This window comes from Lathamus discolor, chromosome 3 (assembly GCF_037157495.1).
Source record: "Lathamus discolor isolate bLatDis1 chromosome 3, bLatDis1.hap1, whole genome shotgun sequence".
NCBI classification, from domain to species: domain Eukaryota; kingdom Metazoa; phylum Chordata; class Aves; order Psittaciformes; family Psittacidae; genus Lathamus; species Lathamus discolor.
In genome coordinates, this window is record NC_088886.1 from 137,706,413 (window position 1) to 137,724,331 (window position 17,919).

The following is a 17,919-nucleotide window of genomic DNA, read 5'->3' on the forward strand; positions in this document are numbered from 1 at the left end:
CTGAGTCTCCGAGGCCAGTCACTTGAGGTGACAAAGGTGTATCCCCACCGATCCCAGTCTCACAAACTCTACTCTGACACCAGGTTACGACATCTTCCAGCGCAACCCCTTGAGCAACATGGTGAGTACCCAGCCGAAGCTGGAGTCTCCTGCATTCCTGGAGCCAACACTTCGCCAGGGCTGCTTTTACCTCCTTGTCTTCGTACCCATCACATGTGCACTGCTGCAGCTCCTCAGCTGGTCTCAGTTCAACTTGCATGGGAAGCGCCTGCAGATGGTGAAGGCTCAGCGCCAGAACCTGACCCAAGGCCAAGCACCAGAGGTCAAAACGATCTAGGGGTGCCCAAGCCCGCAGGACGTGCCTGGGTGCAGGCTGGTGGGCTGAGACCGCCCCAATGTTTACAGCTCCACTGTGAAATGCTGTAATGCCAATCTTTATCCATTCCAAGAGGTGGCCACTGGGGAAGGCAGAGAAGTTCAGCATGAGGGGCCTGGGGTAGATGACTTGGCCACAGGAGCAAGAGCATTTTATCCTGACCTGTGGCAGGAAGCAGCGGGGAGGTGGTGGGTTGCAGCATGTGCTAGAGACAGAGAGAGAACCACAGGGAACCACAGCCTCTGGCAGAGTGAGAGAACGGCACAGGGAATCCTTCCTTGCTAAAGCCCTGCAACTTCGGGGAGTGGAGCAGGAGGCTCCTGAGGGACCAAGTGACTTGGGGGGTGACAGCAGGAGCAGGGATGAGAGGACCCTGAAGGCCTTTCCCAGTAGATGCTACAACCTCTCCCACGTAGTGCTGCAGTTCTTGGACCAAATCCACTAAGGCATTTCTTGTTCCCAGGACAATATCCTGCACAGCCAGGGTCTGCCAGCTGTGCTTGTTTTATGCCAAGTTCCCTCCTTCGTAGCCTTGCAGAGGGAGTTGTTGCAGGCTGGGAAAGGCACTGGGCTTGGAGCCTTGAGCTGTAACATGGCATTTGGCATCCTGCTGCCTGTGTTTATCCCTCCTCTCCCCTCCACAGCCCTGTCTTAGCAGTGTCACACAGCTGAGAGCCCCCTCCCACTCTGGCAGGGGCTGGGGGGCGGAGGTCAGAGAACCAGCCCCTAACCCAGCCATGGAAGTGCCTCTCAGCCCAGGGCCCGCCCAGGTGACAGCGAGGCAGCCTGGCACCTTCCCGTCTTGCAGGGGGAGAGCACAGCCTGGAGGAGACACCAGGACTTGCTTTTGTGCCTTCGATTCCTCTTAGGAGCCTTTCTGAGAAGGCTGGGCTGGCACAGGGCTGGGATTTTACCCCTGCGGGGAGAGACATCTCAGATGCTCTCCATTTGAAATGGTGCCCTAGAGTGTGACTGGATCCGTGGCTGCCAAGCCGTGCACCCGAGGAGAGCAGGTGGTTGTGGCTGGGGGGAGATAGTCACTAAAGGGGTCCCTGAGGTCAGGGGGTGTCTCTCCAGTCCCTGCATTGCACTTGGGGGTAGGCAGAAGTGATGTGCCAAAGCAGAGCTCTGCCCTGCGTGCGCCTGTAGCAGGGCATGGAGGCAGTGTCTGAAAGTGTGTGCTGGTTAGGGCCAGGTTCCCTGGGGTCACCCACAAACCTGCCATCCTGCCTCAGGACACAGCTGCCTTCTGTCTCGGACCAAGACGTTCTTGCTGTGAGGCTTCTGTAGCTCTTGGTGTTCCAATCATTAAGTTATGTGCAACTTAACACAAGGTTTGGGAATGATTCTTCATTTCATACATTAAAGATAATCTTTTCTGTAGCGCTTGGTGGTTTTTTCCCAGCGGGTGGATGGCACCTGGCTGTGGTTGTGTGGGAGGAATGGGGCGTAACTGCACCAGCCCTCGACCTCTCCGCAGTGAAAAACTGAGGTCTTGAGGACAATGGCTGCTGGGGAGTAGAGCAGCTTTGGACACCAGGGCCCACCACAGCTGAAGCCCAGGCCCCTCCTCTCCTCAGCCCAAAAGCCAGGCCAGGAATGTGATCCCAGACAAGAGATGGTGTCTTCTGGCTGAGATCAGCCAGCAGCAAACCTGCAGTCAAGAGAAGAACACAAGTTACCTCCTTAACACTGCACATGTGGGAAGATGAGGCCAGGAGGCTTGAGGGTTGTATATGAATGACTTTATTTAAGTATGCTGGGCACCACCAGGCAACATGGTTTGGACAGTGTGCGAGGGAACAGTCAGGCAGATCAAACGAATGCTGGATCAGAGATGGCACCTTTCTGTCTGGTCACTGCAGGCTACAAAGTGGAGCACTGCTGCTTCTGCAAGGGCAGCAGCGGGGCAGGGAGCAGGAGATCACTGGCACTGCCTGGGATGTGCTGATGGAACTGAGAGGGAGGAATGCTGTTTCTCCTCCACATGCTGCAGCAAACCAGCGAGAGGAACTGATTTTCCAGCAGAAGGCTGAGCAGTGATGGTTCTTTCCTACCTGACAGGTTCTTGCTTAAAACAGTCTGCTCTGAGGGGCAAGTGAACAAGCAGCTTGGCCTCAGCTGGGAGGAGACCACCACTCCTGCCTGCCTACAGCCCCTGGAGCCCAGTGGTGGGCCCTGGGCCCATGGTGCCCACAGGCGGAACATGCTGCTGCTCCCATTCACCTCGGCTGACAAGGCACCCGCTTTCTGACTCCTTTGCAGCAGCCCTCCAGCTCCTACCCCAGCTCTGCGCTCAAGAGGGAGTGACCCCAAGGTGGTGCATGGCAATGAACGGGATGGAGGGGAACAGAGGAACCGCCACAGAGCAACTCCAGCTCCACTGCTACTGCCACGTACTGCAGAAAAACAACAGAAAGAAAAGAGCACCAAATAATGCAGAAGACAAACCTGAAGGGAAAGCAGTGGCACACCCCAATGCAAGCGGGTCCGTAGCCCTGCCCTTGCCTGTAGAGCGGTAGAAGCAAAGCAGCCACCTGCTGAGCAAAGGCACACAGCCAGCATGACAGGCTCCTGCTCAGAAACCTGCTGCTCACACCAATGTCCTGGTAGGGTTTATTGTCCTCTCCTTCAGTGCACTCATAGAGAACAGCGGTTACCGGGTGGCATCACAGGGCTGGCTCCTGCGCTAAGCGAGTGTGCTGTACACAGCGTTAACATTGAGCAAGGGACAGCTGGCATCAGGTGTTCAAAGAAGACCCAGAGCGTAATTCCCAGGTGCTGTGGTCAGTTATTTGCCATATCCTCAGACATTTCAATAAATAAAACAATTTTTACATTACAATGCACCTTTCCAATTATTGTTTTTGCCCCAGAATGGATGAAGTACACAGGAGTTAGGCCTGGCTGTGAATACATGCTCCCTTTGCCCTGACATGGCAGGAAGGAGGGAAACAGCCTCGACTCTTACAAAGAACACGAGAACTCAGCACTGTAAATCTTGGCAGGTTGAGGGGGAACATACAAGTGCCTTCACCCCCATTCTGGGGGACTTGTTTCCAGAGAAGTACAGGTATTTAAAACAAGGTACGAGAGAATAACCGTCTAGTACAATGACAGCTGATTAGGTTTGCTTTGTTCTACTCCATGCAATACAAACTAAGTCCTATCACCAACTTCTCCAGCTGTGGTGCAGACCCACGCATCAGGCTAAGAAGTTACACAGGCATACACACACTCACACACCCAAAATGGTGGGGGCAAATGGGTTTAACTGTTGAGAATGTGCTTTCTCTTAATAAAAAAAAAATACATATATATATATATATTAAAACCAACTTTGAAAACCTACTGATGGTGAAGCCGCTGCTGAAGAAGGAAGTAGCTACGGGGCCTTGGTTGTGTTTCCAGACAATCCAGGCATTGCAGTCAGGCTGACTAAAGCAGTGGTTGGCTCCCTTCTGGCTTGCCAGGCAGTTTCTATAAGCTGTTCCCTTTGTTTTTTGCTTGCTTCTTTGTTTGTTTTACAGTGACAAATGTGATTGCGATACGGAAATTAAGGGACTGAAATGAAGAAGGAATGGGCCATTCTGGAGACATTCGGATTGGTATTTTCCCCTTTCCAATGATAAAAAAAAACCAACAACAAAACCAACAAAAGTAAAATAAAAAAAATAAGAAGTTAGTAGTACTAATACAACCCTCCTGCTGCTGTTGTCTTTGCTCAGTGACATCGGGGCATGCTGGCGCACACACACACACACAGGCAGCTCTCAGACACTCGGACTCAGAAAAGCGAGTTTAGAACTGAAGTGAGTCTTCGGAGGAGACTGAGGGCAGGTCCCAGGGCTAGAAGGTTTTTCGGTGGATGGCACGAGCTCCGTCTTCTTCATATTCTTTTTTCGAAACCCACATTTTCTTAAAGGTGTCCAGTGAGGCCAGGATAGAGCCACTGGGGAGAGACAGTATGGGTTAAAAGACAACGTTGGCAGCACTCTCATCGCATCTCTGCAGAGAAGAGCTCTTTCTATTGCACGATGCTTCCCCACATCAGAAAGCTGCTGAGGCTCCCAGTTATCTACAATTGAAACACGCTCCGGACAGTCACCTCCTCTCCTGTTGGCCTCAGATGTGCCAGCACTAGAGCCTGGCACCAGCTCCCCCTCCCAACCAACCTCCTGGTTGCTGACCAAACGCTCCTCACACAGAAGGAACAATGGTGCAAGTGTGTCAGGCTGCACCTCCCTTGCCCCCATCCCACAGCAAGCTGTGTCATCATGTACTACGTACCCAATCCACGTGGAATACAATCTCTCCTGAGGAGCTGATATCTGGGAGAAAGAGAGAATCAGTCAACACCTTCCCCAGCTCCAGACTGCTCCTCCTGGCACGCTGCCCCCATTCCACTATGGCTAACAGCTGACAAACACAGGTATGATCTCCCCCACCAGAGGGACACCCAACAGCACCCCTTAAAACAGCCACTGTGGTCCAGAATCCTTCTCAGTGATGAAAACAGCTTTTCATCACAACAGCAAATACTGCTGGGCTGTCCCAGGAAAGTCATTTCTGGTTTGAAGCAAATGGCAGCTGCACTCTCAGCATGGTTCTTTAAAGGCGACAGAACACTGCATGCAGGAAGTGTAAACACAAAGAGATTGCTCCTACCCTTATTTTGACGTCCTTCGGAGCTAGTTTCTTCACTTCACTCAACAGCCTGTCACCAAAGCCTGCGCAAGACAAAGTGTGGAGTGTGAGCCCCTCGGCCAAATCCCAGGTTCCATCCGCTAATAATATGAACATGTCCTGTGCAGTCCTACTCAAATTTTCCACTCCAGATCTCACAGACAGACCAGTCTGGAAAGGCACAGAACACAGCCAGCAACATAACGGGATCTGGTCTCACTCAGACCCATTTCAAACAAAGCACACTGGGTTCTATTCCTCAGCAGCAACTTGTGAAGAGCAAATAGGATTTTTAGCCAGGACCTCCTTGTTCCCTGTGCATTCCTCATGTGTTCACAGCCCATGTGTACAGGGGAGCAGGGTTTAAATGGGAAGACCGGGAGCTATCTGGAGATGTCCATCTGCGAGTAACAGCTCAACAGGTTCTGGCAGGGGACATCTTTAAGTCAATGGGGACTACCTGAGCACCAAGGGGAAGGGTAGAAAGCTTTCTGCACACATGTAGCTGACACACATGTATGCAGCATCAGGACTGTTGGACTTTTGCACATGCCAAAGACCTAAGGGCAGCTCAAGAGATTCAAGAGCCTTTTAGGTACCTGGTCTCAAATATGCTGAACTACAGCAGCACGAAAGAAAACACTTACTCAGTCCTGACTCGGGAGGAAAACAGTAAAAACCCTGCAAGCCCAGGAGGTGGCATACAAGGGCAGTGGTGTCCTGCATACCCAGAAGGGTATGATTAGGCCATAGACAGTAACCCCCCCGAGAGAGGAGAGTTCCCACAGCCCTCACCCCGCAGGGCAAGTTGGGTGATCTAGGTTATCTCTGCAGTTTTAAAGGAGAAGGAAGCAAGCGATCAGTTATGTCACAGCCCACTGAAAGAGAAGAGAACAGGAACCTTTGAAGAGTGTGGAGCCTCCAGACAGCACAATGTTGGAGAACAGTGTTCGCCTCAGGTCCATGTCTGATTTCTGAATGGCAAAAACAAGCACTTCATGGAGTCCTTCACATTCCTCCCCTATTAGGTCTGGCCGGAACAGGAGCTCTGGGGCTCGAAAACGGGCAGCGCCGATCTGCAAGCAGAGAAGTTAACACAGAGGGGAAGGGACAGCAGTGAGGCTCTGTGCACCATCTACAGTTTGGGCCTGCCTTTCTGAGGTGAAACTTAAGAGCAATGAAGCATTCTGGGCACTGATACTGAATCATTAGTTCCCAAGTGAACACCAGTTTGGTCCACTTCTAGAAAGAGCACTATTTCCATTTTGCAGATCAAAGAGATGAAGAAACTTCACCAACTCCATATAGCAGGTCACTGGCAGAAAAGGGAGCGGATCCACCCTGGTGCTGGAGGCAAGACCTGTATTTCCTCTCCTTCCACCGTTCTATAGTGGGCTCAGTCTTTTAAGGAATATTCCTAACTCACTCTTCAAAGGAATTGTTTGTGCTCCTCTAGGCAAGATGAAAGCCACATACAAAACCACTGCTGAATTCAGTGAGCAGATATCTACTCACACTCCCTACCCAAACTGCATAAAGATTTGCTAGATCAGAGCCTGCCCTCAGTCCCCATGGCTGCACTGCATCCTTACCCACAACTTCCAGTAGGAGCTGTGAAGTTTCTAACAATGTTTGCTTCCCCTAGGAATTCTAGAGCCCAGTCAATAGCCTGGGGTGGGTTCTGGTCTTTTAAAATTATCCCCTCCCACCTAACACCACATTAAGTTTCCCATCACTAGGCAGAAGGCTATTCTGGAAACCCTGTGCTTCACATTAGGATCCTCTGCGGGTAATCCTTACAAACCTCAATAGTGCTTCCATCTGGCAGGTAGTACTGAGCCTTCTCGGTCTCCAGAGTCTCATCCTTCTGGGGGTTTATTGACAGGTAGCAGGCACGCTGGAGAGGAAACAGGGTCACAGAGGAGGAGATGAGAAGGGTAAATCCAAATGCCTCTGATAAAATACTTTTCTCACTAACAATCAGAATCTGTATATCCCTTTGGGGAGACCAATGTCAACAATATTTTGTGCTGAGGAAAGACCTTTTGGGCTCACATCAGGTAAAATACCTGTAATATCCCACTTGTTATCCCTACCTGCCGTGGGTTTTACAGACCCTTGCCCTGAAGGATAAGCAAACACTAGTCAAAGGTATCATCAGACCCTGAGAAACTGCAGCACAGATAAACGCAAAACAGATTCTGCATCACCAGCCTGTCTCAATCTCCATGTTAACAGCCCCTCTACAGTGATTAGATGCAACCTGGACTGTAAGTCTCCAGAATACAGCATAACTGAGGTTGCAAGGGACCTCTGCAGGTCGTCTTGTCCGCCACCCCTTGTTCAAGCAATGTCTCCCTCTGATGGATAAAGGAATGAGGTGCGGAGCCAGGTAGGCTGGCACTTCCCAACACACTTCCCTAAGTCACGACTGCCCTTGGGCAGAAGTCCCTTCTTGGATAAAGCCAGAAACAGACAGCGCATCACCTCCTTGATGGTCTTGACAATCTCAAACTCAGAGGTTGTGTGGAAGTCATAGCCCTCCTTCCGGAGGTAGAGACGCAGGAAGCGGGAGACATCACGGCCAGCGATGTCAATCCGCATGATGGAGTGAGGCATGGCAAAGCCTTCATAGATGGGAACCGCATGGGTAACGCCATCCCCAGAGTCCAGCACCACTCCTGTAGTCCTCCCAGTGGCGTAGCTAGCAAAGAGGCAAACAATCAAGTCAGAACAAGCAATTCAGAGTGACCCCAAGCATGCAGCACATCCAGGCTCTCCTAAGCGAGCAGAAGTTTCACATGAACAGGGGCTAACTTCCTCCTCCCGAGTAGTTCTCATGATAATTCAGCAAATTCCTGTAAACTCTTTATTACAGAAACTAAAAGTGAGATTCAGTTCTTGCCTGACAAAGGGGTAAGTCAGCCACCAGTGTGGTATTCCACAGGCGGGGGGGTTTTTTTTGGTTAAAAGTAGATTTCATGGCAACATTTCACAAGCACAGATCAAAGGCAAGAAACACTTACAGGCTAAGCACAGCTTGCATGGAGATGAACAGCGCCGGCACATTGAAGGTCTCAAAAAACACCTCAGCAGCACGCTCTCTGTTCTTGCGTGGGTTTAGGGGTGCTTCTGTCAGCAGCACAGGATGCTGGTAAAGAAAAGAAGGGGCTGTGTTGCAGTAACCAGGAGCATGTGTTCCTGAAAACTTCTCCTTATTTGTTCACTTGTGCAAGAGGACAGGCAGAAAGGAATAACTTCAGCTACTGAGCTCTATTAGTCTGTGAATAACCTCTATTAAGCTGGAAGACCAGCAGGGTTCTGGTCTAGATACGAAGAAGTGTTAGGAAGTCTATTCTGTGAGCAACCCTGCTCCATGAAGGATGAACAAGATGACTCTCAGTGCCAGAAGTCATCCCAGTTAGCCAAAATACACACTTTTCTAAGGGTGAAGGCATACGGTCTTACCACGAGCAGGCAGAAATATTCCTGCTCCACTTCTACAACCTATCACTCTCAGTCATTTAATAATTTTTTGGTCAGCTCTTTCCAGACCACAGGATTGTGGTTTTCTCCTTCCTCACTTGAAATCATGTCACAGCTGAGTGGGTATGCCTGATGTGCAGGCTGAACAGGAAAAGTTAGAAGCACTTGGCCTAAAGCAGAATCATAAGAGTGTGAATAACAAATGCTGAAAGTCAGATTTTCCATCATGCCAGAACATTAGATCTGGGGAGGAATTCTGCTTGGATACTTCTAGTGCAGGATCTCCCGAGAGGTGAAAGAGTGCAGTTTAACAGACACACTTAGAAAGAAGAAAAAAGGAGAAGTCCTGTATCTTTCCCGGAGTTCCAACTGTCCTGGTGTTACACACACACTGAATGACATCCGTGCCATTCATAATGAGGTACCTTACCTCCTCTGAGAATGTCTGAAGCTGGTCTTTTGAATACACATACTGCCAAATGCGCTCCATGTCGTTCCAGTCCTTCACTATGCCATGCTCCATAGGGTAACGGATTGAGAGGAGACCTCTGTGCTCCTGAGCAAACACAACAGTGATTGTTTGAGTCTGAGAGGTATGCACATTTCTGATCACTATGACCAACTCACTTGTTATTCCACTAAAAGACAACTTATCTCTAGCATATAGAGCAAAACCCAAACATTGATCACAAACATCTCTCCCAAAGAAGCATTCAGAAGATTAAACATGGCCTTTTTATACCAAGTCTGGCATCTGTAGAGCACATTCCATTTTAACACTTTTCAAGCTAACATACAGGCACCTATCAAATGGTATTTTTGTTCTACCAGCTCAGTTATGATATAAAACATAACAGGGTGGCAAAACATAACACAGAATGCAGTTTGGATGGCTCACAAGAAATGTGAGACCATATGACTTAGACGCTGACAAAGCAGGACTATGGAAAGCAAGCTTCTTGCCCACATCAGGGAAATAAAAGGCAACCAAGTAGGTCCATTGCCAAAGTTCCCTGTCAAAAAGATGGGGATGTAACCATACAGACCTAGAAGTAGCCTAGGGAAAAAAGGAGAGATATAGAAGGACTTGGGAGAAAGGTCTGTGATCAGCAGGTTGGCACAAGAATTTTATGGAGCTTCCCACTCCACCTTGGACATACCTGAAAGTGACAATCCATTCTGTTCTTCAGACCTACACACTGATACCAAGGAACCACAGCCCTTCCAAGCACAACTGCTACAGCCCCTCCTTACAACGGCATACTGGGATGTATGGAGAAATGCGGTATAGAAGTTTCTTACCTCTGCTTTTGGACCAATGAAAATGTCCCCTTCTAAAGCACCAGCCATAACTCGAACATGCTTTGGTCTGCCCACACTGGAACAGAAGCAAGAGTAAAGAGTATAAACACTTCCAGAGACCGAGCTCAGATGCACCCAAGGATTAACTACTTTGTGTTCCTCCGTCCTAACCAGTACTTTTAAAGCAACGGGTGAGTGCAGGGGCACTGGAAGGTGCAGAGAGACCCAGGTTTGCTCTGTGCTAAACTAAGAATCAGAGGTGAAGTGAACGGATTGTAGACAGTTCTGAACTGGCAGGACACATTGCCGAGTCTGCCCACACTCTCCCTGGTGATTCAGGACTTCTTTATTCAGCAGTGCCTGGGGTGAGCATGGCTACACTGAGCAATGGTCTGAACCCATAGATCCACATGGTGTTGCCCAACCCAGGTAGGCTTCTCGCACCAGACCCTCATAGTCCCACACCTCATTGTGCAGAACACAAATATACTCATTAAAAACCCACTCCAGTGACTATCAGCATTCCTGATCCAGCAGTCCTCCTTCTAAAGAGGAAGGAAGAAGTTCTTTGCTGTAAGGGTGGTGAGGCACTGGAATGGGTTGCCCAGTGTCCTGGGTTCAGCAGTAGCAGTTATTTTTCTCCTTCTCAGTAGCTAGTGCAGTGCTGCGTTTTGATTTTTTTGGCCTGGGAACAGTGCTGATAACGCCGATGTTTTCAGTTGCTGCTCAAATGTTTGGTCTGGCCAAGGACTTTCTGAGCCTCATGCTCTGCTAGGGAGGAGGGGAAGCTGGGAGGAAGCAGAGAGGACACCTGACCCAAACTGACCAAAGAGGTGTTTCATACCACAGCACGTCATGCCCAGGATGTAACTGGGAGTTACCCGGAAGGGCTGGGAGGACTGCAGGGTTGGACAAGGTATTGGTCGGTGCTCGGCTCGAGGGAGTGGGGCGAGTTATCGGTCGGCTGGTGTTGACGTGTTATATTCTTTCCTCTTGTTATTTCCTCTATCATTATTATTGGTGGTAGCAGCAGTGATTTGTGTTATAACTTAGTTACCAAACTGTTCTTATCTCAACCCGTGGGAGTTGCATTCTTTTCAATTCTCCTCTCCGTCCCTCCGGGAGTAGGGGGAGGGCAAGAAGGGGGGGAGTGAGAGAGCGACTGTGTGATTTATGGATGACTTTTGTTTAAACCATGACACCCAGGGAAGTTGTGAATGCTCCATCCCTGGCGGTGTTCAAGGCCAGGTTGGACAGAGCCTTGGGTGACATGGTTTAGTGTGAGGTATCCCTGCCCATGACAGGGGGGTTGGAACTGAATGATCTTAAGGTCCTTTCCAACCCTAACTATTCTATGATTCTATTAAAACTCTCAGAAAACTTGCAAGAAGTGTGGCAGGAATCAAGGCATCAGATCACACACAAGAAATGTACAGAGGTCTTCACAACTCTTGTCCCAGCTTCATCTTTTTGACAGTTCTTTTCCTCATGTCTCAAGTCTAAAAAAGATCCTACAGCTCTGGTTGGGTGTTGAGCCTGACAAAGTGGTTAGTCATCTTTTATGGTGTGTTCCCACTGGAAAAATCTCAAAGTGCTTAGCAGCAGAGTTGCATCTCCCTGATGCTTCTGTGCAGCAGGCAGAAATAGAATAATTCATTTCTCCAGTGACAAAATTGGACCATTCTTCCCCTCTATGTATCAGATATTGGTACAAGGCGCTAAGAAATTAACAAGACCAGCAGAATACTTACTAGTTTGGAAAGCAGTATTTCGGTATTTGATCGCCTGCAAAACCTGCTTTAATCACACCCGAACCCTGTGGGAACAACAGATAAATACATGAGTTTGTCATTCATTCAGTCATCTTCACAAGTTTTAAAGGAGCAGCAAAGTACATCAGTGCTGACAGATCTTCTCTTTTTTACTAGGAATAAAGCTCCCCATGGACTGATTCTCCAGGCAGGATTGGGCATGGGAAGGTACCAGCAGGGCCACAAAAGGGGAGTAACTGGCACCTTCCCTGGCAGTGACATATCATACATGGGCAAAGACCCAGGAGTATCCTGGTCCTGCTTCACATGCACACCTAAATGCTGCTCTGTACAAAGTGTTTTTCTACCCAGTGCTATTGCTAGGGAGGCAAGAGGCTAACCCTGCTAAAAGGGGGAGGATGAAGGCTGTAGGCCTCTCAGAAGAAGATCAGAAAGGATGGAGGGAAGGTGGATAAAGTCAGAGGAGGGGTAGGAAAGGACTGTGTGAAACAATTTGGAGTGGAGACTAAGGAAAAGAAGATCAGGTGGTGGATAAACTAGCTAACACTAAGGAGGCAGGTCACAGAAATGTGGTCAGAAAAGACACTGGAAACAAACCCACACTGGGATGTGGGAAGAACAAAGGTGCCAGTCAAGCTCCAAGAGGAAAGGCTGGAGGCAGGAAGAGCGGCTGACAGGATAGGGCTTATTTAGAAGGGACAAGGAAGAAGAGATTGAGTATGGCAGTCAGAACGGCACCAATCCAAAAAGCCTTCTGCAACACTGAAAGCAGCAAACACAGAGCGGACAAAACCAGCCACAGGGAGGCCCTGGCAGGGAGTCAGTGCCGGGCATCTGGCCCTGCAGCTCCCATCCCGTCAGTGTCATCTGGAAGCATCCTGGGAACTCCATCATCAACTTGGATCTGTGCTCACTCCTTCCCCTCCTCCATTTCCTCTCCCTGTATAAGAAATGACATCCTGAAACAATGAGCAGCTTGCAGGAATACCCAAGTTTGCCAATGAGTGGATTTTCATAGCATCTCCTTGGATAAACCACACTGGTAATCCCAGACTAGTATGGGAGCAAACTCTCTGCAGAAAGAGCAGTTCCACTTCATCACATACTGGGAGCAAAGCATAGGAGCTTGCATTGAAACCCATGACCTATGAAGTGACTGTTCACTCTCAAGGGCTCTACAGCAGAACTGCTCTGTTTTTGAGGCCAAAAAGGCATTCTGGCTGCCCCAGAGCATTTCAAAATAGGTAACAACGCAGCTCCTCCATTGCTTTCTTCTTCCTGCCACCTCTGCATAGGTCAGCATCACAGCATTCTCTTGGAGGCTGAGGCCAAATGAGTTGCTCGGGCTGCCAGAGGTTACCAGCCAGAGCAGGCTCAGTAGAAAGGAACGCAGGGCAGCCCCAGCCTCTCCAGTTCACAGCCCAGTGCCTTATTCCCAAGCTATTTTATCAGCTATTTCAAACGAGGTGCCAGGCTTTGCACAGAGGACTGTGCTCTGCTACCAAGGCACTCCTGCCTTAAACCTGCCAGTATCAGATTTGCAAGGATGCATCCACAGGAGATGAGATCAAGAACACCCTGCAAACCAAACCTAGCTAGTTATAAAACATATAGAAGGTAGATTGCTTGAATCCTTGTCTCCTGACCAACACCTGCAGCCAGGCTGGCTCAAGGAACACACACAAGCTGGCACCTGGGCAGGACTATTCCATCTGGGCAAAAGGACTTCACTCCAGTTTCACCCCAAGGTCTGCACTGTGACAAAGTGGGCTGTGAAGTGTTTAAAAGACTTTCCTTTAGACAGACTATTCTGGCTACTCACTTCAAAGCAAAGAACAAACCCACTATTTTTATTTTCCTTATAAGCAACTATATACCTGGGAAATAATACCATCCTTTGTCAAGTCTTGGAGCAAAAAAGTTGAATCAAAAGCAGTACCATAACCACATCAGAATATTATGCTTATTGACTATTTTATTCAAGATAATGACTGCTCCTGCTGCCAGCACAGTCTGCTGCTGGGAAGTGGTTTCAGGAGAACAGTGATGCTCCTGTTTTAATGCAGAGACTGAAACTTCCTTATACCAGGCTGAAAATCACCCACTGTGTCCTGGTGAGATTCCCAGCAAGTTCTGCATCTTAAGGTTTACATATCAAGGTTCAAAGTTAACCAAATATGTGGGTAGCTCAGAACTCCTAGCTGGAGTCAAAGAGGAATGACTTTTGAATGTGCTGTAGGATGAGACTTCAACAGAGCTGTGCTTCCAACTGCCTGGGAACACACCAAGCACAGCTGTTTGCTGTCTCCGCAATACAAAGACCTGACAGCACTTTCTGACCTATTCCATTTTTCTTGAAAACATTTTACTTCTTTGAAGCGATATGTGCACTGAGTAAATCTGTTTATTACAGACCACTCAGATTCCTGTGCAATGAAAGGAAAAGGTTCAAATTTCCAAGTAACCCTGGCTCATTCAGGAGGTTTAAAGTAAAAACTTGGAGATTTTAATCCTTGTTTCAAATAAGCAAAAAACCACTGCATCCTCCCTTCTGCTACAAGCTCTGATTTATTAAAACCTTTTAAAAACCATAAAGATTAACATCCTTCCACCAGTAACCATCCTGGCTGGGCTTTCACCCCATTCTGTTTGGAACAGAAGAAAGAAAAACTACATGTTAAATGTAAAGGTCAAGGAAGATAATCTCATGAAAAAGTCTCCTGAGTACCTTGAAGTAACTGTACATGCCTCTTCCACTAGCTCTGTGGCTAGTCACTTATTGGCTCATTCATCTTGGTGCATTTAGGACCAAATATAAACGGAAACCACTAAGAGTCAATCTGCTTTGTAGCACTTGTTATGGAGAGTGTATGTTTCATATTGTTGTAAAATTGTTTTACTAGATATACATTTTATGCGATCAAGAACAAACTAACGACAACAGCCCTTACTGACAGCTCAGCTGTTTAAAGCACCACCGCATAGACTACAAAGCCATCTTTTATGCTCTTTTATGTAAACAGAGACAATTCCATGGAGATTAAGGAATTTGGACTTGCTTAAGACACAGCTGAACCATGCTGTCTATTTACACGTGCATTATGTTCATCAGGGCTCCCAGACCGTTTATTTCAGAGAGTGCTTGATGCAGTGCAAGATGGGAACACAACTCTTAGAAATGACTTATTAGACAATGAAGAGTATTAAGGTTGTGCTGAGGCACAGCTCCAGCCTCTCACTGTATATTACAGAACTCTCCCTGCTGAAAACATGCAGCTTCCTCTTACTGTTTGGTAAGAGGAAAAAACCCTTCTTGAGTTTTTAGCTTTACACTTTAACATCCTTTTGGAACACACTGAAATGCTATAGCAGGGCTCAGACTGGGGGATTCTGGTTCCTCCACCAGCTCAGTATCTCATTTCCGCCTTCACAACCGCCCATACATGGGATGGGAAAACATTCAGCCCTGCGAAAGTGCCTGCAACTCTCTGAGGTAAAGCAGTAATGAGGCAGCAGGAACAGCGGTACCTGCTCTGTGCAGCTCCACTTCCCATCCTGCCTGAACTCCGGAGAGTACCAAAAATGCAGCGTCACCACAAGGCTCCTCGCTGACAGCCTGCCAGCGCGCAAGGCAGATGTCACAACAACTGCTTCATTCTGCTTCTTGTACAGGGACGGGAAGGGGGGGAAACTCATTTATCAGATAGGCAAGAAGAATTAGCTTTTATAAGACACGCTGATAAAATAAGAGAAGAAACAGAGTCAGTTGCTGGCATGAGAGGCCTTCACGTCTGAAGCAGGGGTGCAACTGGCTGTGCTAAATAACAGAAGGACATGCTGAAATTGGATACAGGCTGCTATTATATGAATGCAACAAAACAAATTTATCCGTACAGTACCAGGGTGCCTGGAAGTAACTTTAATGGTTAGCTAAGCACTTGACACTGCAGCAGGGTCATTCCAACACTATTCCAGTCATCTCTAAAAACAATCAACTTATTCCTTAATGTCTCCAATGGAGAAGATAACATGTTTATTTCCATGTGGTCAATTCTACTGCTTAATCTCCTTCCCCATTAGGTATTTTCTTTCAACGCCTAACTAAATCTCTCTGCTGTAGTTCCAGGGGAGAAAAACAAAACCAAAACTGTGTTAGAGAACTCAAAGATCTAGAAAGGCAATTGGGATTGATAATAAAGAAGGGGTTAGAAAAATAATTGGCTTGATCTGAGAAGACCTACAATCATTCAGCCTATGGGGAATAAAGGGAATAGGTTGAGAAGTCCACACTGTATGGCAAAAAGATTGAGCAGAAATTGAGATTACAGAGAAAGAAGTGAGCACAGCACTGACCCTTCAAGACAACAAAATCTGAATCCCTGGCAATAGAAGTCAGAAGGGAGGAGCATCAATCTGTGACTCACTATATGGAGGGAGGATCCAAGCTATGCCCTCCCACCCCTTCCTGGATGGTCCTTTCTCTTGAGACCCCAGCATGGATGTAGCTACTCAGAGCTGGACCCAGAAGTACCTCACTAGGACATACAATAACTCTTGTTCCTCTCCAGCGGAGCCATTACCCACACAGGTGGAAGGTCTGCTTTGAGCTCATAAGAAGCATTATCAGTTGGGAGCAGCCATCTGCAACGCCACACCCCACTGTCAGATTACAGCTGATGCAACCCAAGCTGGGAGCAGCTCCTTCTGGAGCGCTGCTCCTGCAGGATTCGGAGCGGGATCCACGCCCTGGGTGCCAGCACTCTCTTGCTGTGACCAGCGCCGGGGGAAGGTGGATGGTGCTGGGGTCACTGGGCCGTGATGGGGCGCTAGCTGCAGGGCATCGGTTGCAGGGCACCGCCTGCAGCTCCGGCCCAGACCGGGCCCACCAGTCCCCATTGTCCGCCGCCACAAGGCGGGGCCGCCCAGCCGGGATGCAACCCCGCTGCCAATGACCACGGGTACGGGGCAGGTAACGCCGGGCTGCCCACCCCCGCTGACTGACAGCGCCACAGCCAATGGGGCCGCCGCGCCCCGCCACCACACACCTCGGCAGCGGCGGGGCTGCTCCCCACCGGCGAGGGGCACCGGCCCCCCGGCGCCTGACAGACACCCACCGCAGCCAATCGCGGTGCGCCGAGCCGCGGCGCCCCGCCCCGGCGGCGGCCTGCGAGGACGCGGCGTACGGCGCTGAACGAAGGCCTGAGGCGGCGGCCAGGCCGGCGGGAGGGGGGGTAATGGTGGTGGTGGTGGCGGCGGCGGCGGGCGGGGCGCGGCCCGGCCATCCCCGGTGACAAAGGGATTGCGCCCCGCGGGCCCTCCCCGCCCTCCCCGCTCCCGGGGCGCCTGGCCGCCCGCACTCACGTTGTCTATCACGACGGGCTGGTTCGCTATCACGTCGTAGGATTCCATGGCGAGGAGCCGCCGCAGCCACCCGTCAGGGAGCAACAGCCCAGCCCTCGGCGGCGCACGCGCGGAACGGCGGCGCGGGGCCGCCTGGGCGATGTATTCCTGCGGCGGCGGCGCCGCTGGGAAGTGTAGTCCGGGGCCCGCGCGGCGCCCGACGGGAGGGCGCGGGGATGCCGGGAGGTGTAGTGCGGGACAAGGCGCAGGGGAGCGGCCTGGGCGCCGTGTGCAGGGCGAGCCCTGCAGCTCCACCAGATCCCGCTGCATTCCGGGTGCGGGATTTCCCCTAATTTTTCTAATGGGAATTGAGAGAAACCGATCCCACCACCTTCTGTAGAGGGAATTTATGCTAATGGCAGCACTTTGCTGTCCCATCCTTTCACGGGGTTCTCTCTACAAACTGCTGGTCATGACGTATCTGTTACCTCCAAGCATCTCCTCGTTTCTCTGTACTTTTTGAGGCACGGCAACCAGAAACGAAGCAACAGCACACCACCACACACAAGAGGCATTGTGGTACCAAACAATGTGTTACCTGTTGATTTCCGTTTGCTACATGTAAAGCAGCAATGGGAAGCTGTCAGGCTGACTTGCCCGGTGAAGCTGTGGCTGCCCCATCCTTGGCAGCGTTCAAGGCCAGGTTGGATGGCGCTTGGAGCAACCTTGTCTAGTGGAAGGTGTCCCTGCCTGTGGCAGGGGGTTGGAACTCCATGAGCTTTAAGGTGCCTTCCAACCCAAACTTGTGTTCTAAAAGCACTTTGAATAATCAGTGACTGACAAAGACACTCAAATGACATGTTCATTCAAAACTCTGAGCAACACGCTGGGTCTTGAAACCAGTTAAAGTGAACATCAGCACTGTAAGTGCACGTAGAAGCCGATTCAGAACCCATC

At 49.7% G+C, this 17,919-nt stretch overlaps 2 protein-coding genes across 4 annotated transcripts in view; one reads left to right on the forward strand and one right to left on the reverse strand.

Annotated features, from left to right (window-relative positions):
• The window catches only part of MFSD13A (major facilitator superfamily domain containing 13A), a 35,725-nt gene extending 32,504 nt beyond the window's left edge, over positions 1–3,221 (forward strand). For all 3 annotated transcript variants that reach the window (XM_065672131.1, XM_065672130.1, XM_065672132.1), the window contains exon 9: positions 84–3,221. In XM_065672131.1, coding sequence (XP_065528203.1) covers positions 84–337 — 254 coding nt within the window. In that variant the 3' untranslated portion in view covers positions 338–3,221. The remainder of the gene's footprint in view (positions 1–83) is intronic.
• ACTR1A (actin related protein 1A) lies at positions 2,105–17,138 on the reverse strand. The gene is made up of 11 exons (XM_065672133.1): positions 16,984–17,138; positions 11,602–11,666; positions 9,851–9,926; positions 8,979–9,104; positions 8,089–8,213; positions 7,550–7,766; positions 6,867–6,959; positions 5,964–6,138; positions 5,045–5,106; positions 4,667–4,707; positions 2,105–4,328 (listed from the first exon to the last, which is right to left on the reverse strand). Exons 1-11 carry the CDS (start codon positions 17,029–17,031, stop codon positions 4,226–4,228), a joined length of 1,131 nt encoding a protein of 376 aa, XP_065528205.1. The 5' UTR covers positions 17,032–17,138; the 3' UTR covers positions 2,105–4,225.
• Between the last annotated feature and the right edge of the window lie 781 nt (positions 17,139–17,919).